General features: G+C 46.3%; 9 protein-coding genes across 9 annotated transcripts; 4 read left to right on the forward strand and 5 right to left on the reverse strand.

Annotated features, from left to right (window-relative positions):
- Positions 1 to 78: 78 nt before the first annotated feature.
- OGAPHI_005946 (uncharacterized protein) lies at positions 79 to 1,233 on the forward strand (the record flags this gene model as incomplete). The annotated part of the gene is made up of 1 exon (XM_046207182.1): positions 79 to 1,233. One exon carries the CDS (start codon positions 79 to 81, stop codon positions 1,231 to 1,233), a length of 1,155 nt encoding a protein of 384 aa, XP_046058872.1.
- Positions 97 to 1,058, reverse strand: OGAPHI_005947 (uncharacterized protein; the record flags this gene model as incomplete). Its single annotated transcript, XM_046207183.1, has 2 exons — positions 97 to 937; positions 1,036 to 1,058. 2 exons carry the CDS (start codon positions 1,056 to 1,058, stop codon positions 97 to 99), a joined length of 864 nt encoding a protein of 287 aa, XP_046058873.1.
- Positions 1,234 to 1,622: 389 nt separating the features above from the next.
- OGAPHI_005948 (uncharacterized protein) lies at positions 1,623 to 2,429 on the forward strand (the record flags this gene model as incomplete). Its single annotated transcript, XM_046207185.1, has 1 exon — positions 1,623 to 2,429. The coding sequence occupies one exon, from the start codon at positions 1,623 to 1,625 to the stop codon at positions 2,427 to 2,429; it is 807 nt and encodes a 268-aa protein (XP_046058874.1).
- A 37-nt stretch (positions 2,430 to 2,466) lies between these two features.
- Positions 2,467 to 6,036, forward strand: OGAPHI_005949 (uncharacterized protein; the record flags this gene model as incomplete). The annotated part of the gene is made up of 1 exon (XM_046207186.1): positions 2,467 to 6,036. One exon carries the CDS (start codon positions 2,467 to 2,469, stop codon positions 6,034 to 6,036), a length of 3,570 nt encoding a protein of 1,189 aa, XP_046058875.1.
- On the reverse strand, positions 4,449 to 4,889 carry OGAPHI_005950 (uncharacterized protein; the record flags this gene model as incomplete). The annotated part of the gene is made up of 1 exon (XM_046207187.1): positions 4,449 to 4,889. One exon carries the CDS (start codon positions 4,887 to 4,889, stop codon positions 4,449 to 4,451), a length of 441 nt encoding a protein of 146 aa, XP_046058876.1.
- Positions 5,130 to 5,660, reverse strand: OGAPHI_005951 (uncharacterized protein; the record flags this gene model as incomplete). Its single annotated transcript, XM_046207188.1, has 2 exons — positions 5,130 to 5,511; positions 5,617 to 5,660. The coding sequence occupies 2 exons, from the start codon at positions 5,658 to 5,660 to the stop codon at positions 5,130 to 5,132; spliced, it is 426 nt and encodes a 141-aa protein (XP_046058877.1).
- A 41-nt stretch (positions 6,037 to 6,077) lies between the features above and the next one.
- On the reverse strand, positions 6,078 to 7,532 carry OGAPHI_005952 (uncharacterized protein; the record flags this gene model as incomplete). Its single annotated transcript, XM_046207189.1, has 1 exon — positions 6,078 to 7,532. One exon carries the CDS (start codon positions 7,530 to 7,532, stop codon positions 6,078 to 6,080), a length of 1,455 nt encoding a protein of 484 aa, XP_046058878.1.
- A 36-nt stretch (positions 7,533 to 7,568) lies between these two features.
- Positions 7,569 to 9,341, reverse strand: OGAPHI_005953 (uncharacterized protein; the record flags this gene model as incomplete). The annotated part of the gene is made up of 1 exon (XM_046207190.1): positions 7,569 to 9,341. The coding sequence occupies one exon, from the start codon at positions 9,339 to 9,341 to the stop codon at positions 7,569 to 7,571; it is 1,773 nt and encodes a 590-aa protein (XP_046058879.1).
- OGAPHI_005954 (uncharacterized protein) lies at positions 7,793 to 9,416 on the forward strand (the record flags this gene model as incomplete). Its single annotated transcript, XM_046207191.1, has 3 exons — positions 7,793 to 7,814; positions 8,107 to 8,876; positions 8,958 to 9,416. 3 exons carry the CDS (start codon positions 7,793 to 7,795, stop codon positions 9,414 to 9,416), a joined length of 1,251 nt encoding a protein of 416 aa, XP_046058880.1.
- Between the last annotated feature and the right edge of the window lie 129 nt (positions 9,417 to 9,545).

Raw genomic sequence — 9,545 nt, forward strand, 5'->3', positions numbered from 1 at the left:
TGCACAGCCGTCGAAATAATGGGTGTTTTCTGATTACCAACAGGTGAAAAATAAATTACACAGCCATACGATTACACCATGAGACTTGGACGTCTGCTATATTGGGCCTGCACCGCTGTTGCACTCCCTTTCAATATCAATCTTAATGTCAACACGAACGTGAACCTCAATATTGACGGCGATGAAATGCCATTGGGCGTTCAGACGCAGGAATTGGGACTGTTTCCGCTCCACAAAAAACTCGTGCAAACAGAGAGTCTGAGTTTCCATGAACAGGAAGTCTCTGACTTCTTGGTGGACTATCTTCAGACTCTTGGTTTGACCGTTGAGACCATCAATTCTAACGGAAGAAACAATATTTACGCTTACTTCGGAACTACCAGAGATAATACCGTGCTTCTTACCAGTCATATCGACACTGTTCCTCCGTATATCGGTTACTATGACGACGGCGAGCGTATTTACGGACGTGGATCTTGTGATGCAAAGGCTTCGGTTGCCGCACAAATCACAGCGTTTTCGGAACTCTTCCAAGAACAGCTTATTCATGAAGGAGATGTTGCTCTCCTGTTTGTTGTTGGCGAGGAAACTGGCGGAGACGGAATGCAAGCGGTCGACGAGAGCATCAAGGCCAGCTGGAAACATGTCGTCTTTGGTGAACCAACCGAGAACAAGCTTGCTATCGGCCACAAGGGTGTTTACTACTTTAAACTTAAAGTTCATGGCGTGTCTTCCCATTCTGGATATCCAGAACTCGGCCAGGACGCAAACAACCTGCTCATCAAGTTGATGTACCAACTCTCCACCACCAACTGGCCGCGCGATGATCTGCTGGGCGTGACAAACGTCAACATCGGCCTTATTAATGGAGGAACCGCAGCCAACGTGATCTCGCCTATTGCAGAATGCGAGGTTCTTATGCGTTTGAGCGTCAACGCTGACCAGGTTGAGAAAATTGTGGACGATATTATCACGAACTATCAGAACGTCGACATCACTGTGGTTCAAAAAGCAGACCCTACGTATCTGGATTACGATGTGCCGGGATTCGATACCATGCTTGCCTCCTATTTCACCGACATTCCTAACCTGACCCAAAACGGATTCAAGCGGTATTTGTACGGCCCAGGTTCGATTCTAGTCGCCCACGGAGACAATGAATACGTCACTTACGAAAGTCTAAAGGAGGCCGTCAATGGTTACAAACGGCTCGTTACCTATGGACTTAATTGATGTGTTCCATTTCTATATCCGTAAAAAGTAAGTATCTCTTAAGGGACTCAAACCAGGAAATTGCTCTTGCAACGTCAATCCATGAATGTAGAGTTTAGGATGTCAGTTGCGTTCGAAGTGAAGTTTTTTCTTGGTTAATTTTTCATCTTATATGTGAGGTTTGCACAGCCGTGTTCTGGACGGAAAGCGGGCAGGTTGCGAGGAGGATTCGAGCTCGGAAGAGGTATCAGATTACGGTGTGAGTGAGTAACTATAATTGTTGAGCGCTTAGGAATAGGTAAAGAAAAAATGTGAAAACCTAAGTGGGGGTGGAAACTCCAACCTGGGTTGTGGGGGCAGGTGAAGAACTTTAAGCTATTTTCTAGTGATAATTTTTTTGGAATTTTTTTATGTCTGAACCAGCTTGGAAACGATTGGGGCTGAAGATTAAGGAGACAGTGGAGACTGATCCGCTGTATCTTACGAAGGTCAACGTCTCACGCAAGCGAAAGGTCGAGCCAAGTGAAAATACAGAGAAGAAGCCTCCTAAACGGAAGAAGCTCCCTAAAAGTGAGAGGCCTGCTCCACCAGAGAAGGACCAACTCAAGTATTTACGCCAATATAACGAAGATAGAGAGAACTGGAAGTTTTCAAAGGCAAAACAAGCCTGGATCTTGAGAAATATCAAGCATATTCCTGCTGAATATGAGGAGTCATTGATGATTTACGTTAATAGCATTCAAGGAGGATCCAAAGATCGACTCAAGGATGATATGGTGGCCGTGATAGAAAAGTGGAATACTGCCGCTAATACAGTTGAAAACTCCAAGAGCGATGTGACGGGAGAAGAAGCCAATGAGGGGTCCAGTGGGGAACCCAAAGAGACTGATCAAGAGAAGAAAAGTTCAATAGCTGACGATAAAGACATTCCCGACTTCAACTACGTTATGCTTGCTAAAAAGATATACGAGATGTTAACGGGCACGAAGATTGACGTTGCTGGAGCAGTTGAGGAAGAGAAGCAGGAAGAACAGGAGGAGCATCCTTTGATTGTGGAAGAAGTGGATGTAGAGGAGTATCTCGATGACAACGACAACGAATTAGTCGATGCAAAACAGTCGGACTCTGAGCTGGCCACGAAGAAACCGCCAAAAAAGCATAAGGATAAGAAATCCAAGTCCAAGAAGGAGAAAAAATCAAGTGGGGTGTCTTCGTAAAACTGTATAGATTCGATCGCCACAAATAAAAAAAACTATGCGCTTTTTCGTTGAAGACCTCTTCACACAAACCAAGGACACTGACCCGGATTTACGGTTTATGGCCCTCAATGATCTCGAGAAAGAGATCATTGCCAGCCCAGACTCTTTTTCGAGCGAGGCTCGAGTCCATTATGCCAAGATCCTCTTACACTGTCTGGACGACGAATTTGCTGAAGTGCGTACACAGGCCCTAAAATGCTTTGAAACTTTGACCCCACGGTTAGGTGGGTATGTCACCAATGTTGTCACGGCGTTAGGAAGGAAGAAACCCGAGAAAATCTCCATTACTTCAACTATATATACTATGGCCTTGCACAACGTGTTTAAGAACTTTGTGGCCAACGAGTCTGTTGCTCGCGATGTGGCCAACACGGTCCTGAGCGACGTGTTTGATGCTGGTCAGGAGGCGTTCTACACCAGAATTGACTATATCGAGATCCTCACCGACCTTGTGGAGCATTTGGGTATTTACCTTACGTCTGCGCAGTTGAACAACTTAGGGGAGCTTCTTTCAAAAGCTTGCTACGAGGCCGATATTGTGATCGCAAAGAAGTCTGTTTTTGCATGTGGCTTGGTTGCTCGTAACTTCACTTCTGTGGAGCAAATGAACAAACTGCTTTCCCAGACAAACAGGTTTTCGACACTTAAAGAGCAAAACACAACCTTGAACATCGTCACGAACCTTGTGCGCTCGAACACAAAACTTATGAGCTCACTTGTGGGATCAATTTATCCACTCGTGCTGAAAGCTTTGTATCTGGACTCTCTGGCACAGCCAGACGACGATTTCGATGCACAGCAGGAGCTGGAAGAAACGCGTGCAGAAGCTCTTGGGTGTCTGATTGCCATGTTTGAGTCTCTGCAGATTGAAGAGTACGTGAACGAGTCTCTGGAGTTAGCATCTCGATTCATCAATTACAATCCATATAAAGACGATGATGAGGAAGAGATGGACGAGGAAGACGATTATGAACTTTCTGATCTTGATGACGAGGACGATGATGATGGATCTGGTGTTTCCTGGAAATTAAGACGTGAAGCTGCTCGATTAGTCAGTGTGATTCCCGAGCATCATCCGCTTTCATTGCCTGCTTTGTTGCGGATAGATTTGGACCCTCTGACCATTCAACTTGGGGACGATAATACTACTGTTGTCACAGAAACATTACGCACTTTGACCAAAATTTTCAGATACAGCGTGACAGAAGGTCCTTATTACACTTTGAAGTTTTTCAATTCTTTGAATGACTTCGCTAGTGGAAGAAGAGGTTCTGATGTTAGCATGCAGAACGATGATGATCCAACCATTATGCTCACCAACAGGGAGTCAACGATCCTAGACGCGTTCAGCAAACTTTTGGTCCCACAAAACTCTACCAAGCTGTCTCTGTTGTACGATTTCTTTGTTGAATATTCTAACGCTACAGATGGGTGTGACCCACAATATACGTCATCAATTGTCAGCAAGCTGCTGGATCTGCGTGAGTCAAGTCTTACCTCTGAAGTTGTCAAATTCTATGCTGCTCTTTTGAAGAAGTACACATTTGTTGATTTGGGAGCATCTTCCGACCGTTTGGTTGCAGACATTGTGCAGTGTGTTTCGTCATCATCGAACCATGAGCTGGTTCTTGAAAGTATGAATTTGTTGATCGAGATGCTAGAGAACGAATCAGGTGCTCAGTTCCCAGCTGTTGAAGACGCTCTGATTGACAAAGCATCCAATAAAAACTACTCTACCGAGATTCGTCAAAAGGCTTTGATATGCCTTAGGGCGTTGGTCACCAAATCAGACCCAACTGATTTGAACAAGGCACTTGATGTTTTCGCACACACAATTACAATTGAGTTTCTGGTTTCCGTCACTTTACAATGTGTTTCTTCTATTGTCCAACAGATCCCAGACCGAGTTCCGATCCAATGGCTGGAGAAACTGGTGGCCAGGCTGGTGGAACATTTCACGATTCCAGAACTTCAAACTCAAAGTTTAAAGACATTGGATTCCATCTCTCTTCTCCTCGACGAAACAAATGCCAGAATCGTGTACCAGAAGTTGGTTTCTGCTAGTGAAGCGGGAAAGATTGTCCCAGACAATGCGGTTCTTGTTTGCGATATCTTCAATAAAACCCTGTCCAAGATCGTTGTCTCAGACGTTGACGTTACCATTCGACTGCTAGTGCAGTTCTCAAAAGCAGCCTCATTTGATTCCGACGCTCTTTCGCAGCTAACAAACACCATTCTTCGCCAAAAAGATGCCAGTGACTTTATCTCGGTGGTGTCGAGTTTAGCAAGCCAGTCAGAGCCAAACGTTTCCAAGATTCTAGGAATCGTTTCCGTGCAAGATGAAAGCTCTGCAAATCTCGACCAAGTGCTGGAGAATCTCAAACATGGTAAGCAAGTGTTGTTCTCCATTTCGTTCATTGAACAGTATTCGAAGTCTTTCAAATTGGATATCAGTTTGGAGCCTTTGTTTGAGCAACTGGGTGGAGAGGAGGAGATCAAGAACGCAGCAGTGCATGCGATTGCAACAGTTGTAACCGGAAATCCTGATAGATATCTATCTGAACTTGTTCAAGAATTGGAAGAAAGTATCACGGTTCCTTTGTTGCAAGTTCTCAAACTTGTTTTACAAAAGATTCAACCGGACTTGGCATCTTCACGTCACCAGTTTGATCTTTTGGTGAATTCGCAAATTGAGAAAGCCGATGCTATTGAGACTGCTGCAGAAATTGTCTCCTTCCTAGCAGTGCGGAATTTGTTCTTGGAAGATATTTGCACCATTCTGTCTTCCGGTCCAACACATACACAAAGACTTTTACTTGGAACTACAGTCAAATATACGTTTGTGGACCCAGCTTTGGATGCCGACTTGGTGGAACTTTCCAAATATCTGGAACTGACGTCTACAGACGACTTTATATTTGGTTCCTCGCTCGAATTGAAGCAACTTGGCCTCAACAACTTAATTTTTGCATTGCATAAGAAGCCATTGGTTGCTCTGCCGTTGTGCTCTCGCATCATGCCCCAAGTGTTGGACACGGAACTTGAGCAAAAGAAAGAGTACGTTGAGATCGTTCGTATTGGTCCCTTCAAGCACAAGTTGGACAATGGACTCAATTTCCGAAAGGGTGTTTACGAATTAGTTTACTCGCTGTTGACCACACTGGAGTCGAATCCAAAGCTCTTGGTCATCAGTCACATTGACTGGAACCTCGTGTTTGAAAGATTCATCGCCAGAGCATTTAAGGACGACCCTACGGTGATATTTATCTGTCTGCTGACTCTTGTAAAGATCATCAACCTGAAGCCATCCATTTTTGCGGGCTCTCAAACCCTGGACAATTTCATCGCTGCTAGCACAAAGGTGTTGGATAAAAAGCTGAAAGAGGACGCTCCCAAACAGGACATCGAGAAACGCAATGACACCATCAAGGCAGTCCTTCGGTGTTGCAAGAAGATCAATAACATGGTCGAATCAGGACAAGTGAAGCTGGAAGGTTACACCAGTTGGGCAAACTTCATCAACACTTTACGCACGAAGTACCCTATATTTGAAGTTGAGGAATGACTGTTCCTTATTTCATAACAATTGCAATATAAAATGTTCATCTAGCTACCAAACGCTTCCAAGGCCTTATCGAAACCTTGTTCCCATTCCCAAATGAAACCGCTGTTTCCACGGGAAGAGATGTGCTGCTGACGTCTAGCAGCTTTCCATGCTGCGCGACGGCCGATTCTAGAGTTGTCGAATTTGGCGAACTCCAAGCTGTCGTTCCATGCGGTCTCGAACCCTTCCTTGTATCTCCAGTGTTCGTACTTTTCATTTGGATTCTGCTGGTTCCAGTAATTTTCGTGGCCAGACAGGTTTTCGTTCAGGATTCTGTTTTTATCGTCGTCAGAAGGGACGTGCGGATCTGTGGATCTGGCCGGAATGCATCCGGAATCCACCATCGGTCTGAATCCCCACTCCCCACCGTCTCCATGCTGAAACTTGTAAGTCCAAAAGTAGTATCCTGCGCCGGCACGCTGCTGGAAAAGCCTTGCCTGCTCGTTTCCATACTTGCGCACGCAATCGCCTCTGTCGTAAGAGCCCTTGCCCCACGATGAGCCGTCAAGAACGCACGAGTACTCGCCAATCAAAAAGTCTGCTTGTCCAGAAAGTCCTGTCAGAACAGATCCCTCGAGATCAGAGATGATCTGGTCAATTCCCTTATTCTTATCGTCATCACTGAAACATCTGTAGATGTGGTCGTCGATAACCACTCCCAAGTCTCCGTTCTTGGAATTCTCGTTCACAAATTGCACCCACTGATCTGCCCACCATCCATCACTGATCACAATTGGAATATCTTTATTCACCGAACGGATGGCCTTGATTGCTTCAGAGTAGTACTTCTTTTGACCTGAGGCTTTGTCGTCAAACACAGACTCGTTCACCACTTGGAGACCGGATATGTTCTCAAAAGAAGACAATTCCTCAGCCATATACTTCACCGTCTCGACTGCAAGTCCAATCGACTTGGAACTGCTCCAAAAGCCGGCCTGGTCGAAGTGCTCTCCAGAGTGGTCTCCGGTGTTAGCTCCGCGAGGCACAGCATGCAAATCAACCAGCACGGAAATGTTGTAATTTGCGGCTTTCTGGATCAATTGCTTGATGATTGACCACGCATTCTCGTACACGCCAGCAACAGACTCGAAAGAGGTGCCCTTGGCAAACTTCCCCGAGTTGACCTCCCAATAGCCAATTGGTAGCCGGATGGACTGGACTCCTTTGGATTTCAGCCAATTCCAATCATCGTCGGTGGCGTATCCTGTCCAATGGGCCTCAAAGTCCTTCCTTGTCTGGTCGAGGCCTTTCTCCTTCACGCTCTTCTTCACAGCATCGAGCTCGTACTGGGTGTCTGAAAAGAGCGAGTCAAATATGTATTTTTCCAGCACAAACACCGAACCAAAGTTCACACCGAAGTTCTGGCGGTATTGGTAAATCGTCTTGCGGTCAATCCCAGATGGGATTGTTGCAGCAGGCAGATCTCCCGATAATTTCGATTTCAGCTTATCAAACATGTGCAAGTTAAAATTATAAGAATGTATTTCATCTACTTATTGCTTTATCGACCCGTCGCTCGACGCCTGTTTTTGAGCCGCATTCTCAAGAACAACTTGCTCGACCGTGTTCTGGGCAGAAAGTAATAGAGGCTTTTCGGCCTCCTCGCGGCCAGTTATCACCCTGAAGATCTTGGCAGCAACCTCCCGACTCTCCCAGAGCGGATAGAATATAATGAAACATGCTGCCAGCAGCAACCAGATCATAATTATCACTATCCATGCCCGGAAGAACTTTTTGCTGTAGATGTAGTGTTGTCCATACATTGGCATTGGGATCAGGAAAATCACAATAAAAAAGAAAGCCCAAGCCATTATTTGCGCAATTAGTGAGTAGCGTTTGAGCTCTTTGGACGTGTCGTTCTCCTCCAGCTCCATGGCCTTTGCTTCCTTGACGGTAGCATCGTCTCCGGCGATGAAGTGGGAGTCCAGCGTTCCAAAGTCGTAGTCCTCTTTGTTAGGCTTGATGTAGCTGATAGCAACAATGAAAATTAGGGAGCCAAACAATCCAACAAAGTTTCCAACCGCGCACGAGTACTCGTCTCCAAGAGTGTCCTTGTTGACTGCTCCGTAAAGAGACTTTGCAGAAGCACACCATCCAATAATGGCAATGACGGTAGCAAGTGGCGGTCCAACGATGATGCTCAGTGGTGTCATCTTCTTCCAGAACAGAGTCAGCGTGAAAGCAAACACACCAGGTCCAAGAGCAATACCGATAAAGGTGATGATCCAGGAAATGGTGATACCGATGTAGTTGAACACAACGGTAAGCGCACCCATAGCAACAGCAAATACAGTAACGCACAAGTGCGAGACTCTAATAAGCTGTTTTCCGGAGGCATTTGGGTTCAGGTAAGCTCTGTAGATGTCGTAAGTAACAACGGAGGAGAATCCGATCAACTCGGCACTGGTGGCAGAAGTGGCCGCAAGCCACACCATCAACATCCCTGCAGCTGCTCCAGACTTACCCAAAATCTGGTACAGACCGTACAACATAGGGATACCCTCGTTGACGAGCTCTGTTGGGATTGGGTTTGGGTAAGTTGGAGAAGATGGATCGTGCATAAGAGCAAGAGACGACATGGCCGTGCACGAAGACAGTGCAAGTGGGATAATCAACCAACACAGTCCGCCAAAGAAGTATCCCCACATACTGCTCCGTGGAGAGGCAGCAAGGGCCTTTTGACTGTAACTTGGGTCGGTGAAGACGGTAGCAAAGCCACCCACAACGATGTTCCAACCGTTGAAAAGAGCGGTTTTGTTATCCCAGGTCAAGTAGCTGCCCTTGAAACCGGCCGAAGGGTTGTACTTAGCGGTTTCCTGCAGTAATTCGTACATCTTGTCAATCGAGCCAATCTTCTCGCTGTGAGTGTACGTGGTGAACAGAGCAACCAGAATAACGACATAAATGATCACAGTGTGGATCCAGTCCGACAGGAAGGTAGACTTGAGACCACCGGTCACAGTATATGCCCAGACACCAACAGGAAGCAGCATGGCAGCGGCCACAACGTGCATTCCAGTGATAGCACTGATAGCCTGGCATCCACCAAGCAACAGCATAGCAGAAATAATCACGTTTGTGCCCATTCCGTAGAAAAGACACACCCAGTGGGCCACAGGCCCAAATCTGGCGCGAACGATCTCGAGCACAGTGTGTGCTCCAGGAGCCTTACGCTTGATTTCAAGCGCAACAACGGCGAAAAAAGTAATTTGGATGGTGAATGCAAATGCATACCACGCACCCGGGATCCCATACTCATAGGTCATGCCAGAACTAGTAAGTACGGTGCCTCGGCCATGTCCAACTCGACACGACGGCCGAGGCGACCAAACCGGTCTTGACGTTTCTGGACGCGGTGGTGAAGTGTTCCGAGTCTTGGACCTCTCCAGCGTATTTTTGCAAAGCCTTAGTGATGGCAATCATCAAAGCTGCAAAGACAGCTCCGAGGGCTAAGATGTAGCAGTATCCGT

Source organism: Ogataea philodendri, assembly GCF_020536065.1.
Source record: "Ogataea philodendri strain CBS6075 chromosome Unknown scaffold5, whole genome shotgun sequence".
In the NCBI taxonomy this organism is placed as follows: domain Eukaryota; kingdom Fungi; phylum Ascomycota; class Pichiomycetes; order Pichiales; family Pichiaceae; genus Ogataea; species Ogataea philodendri.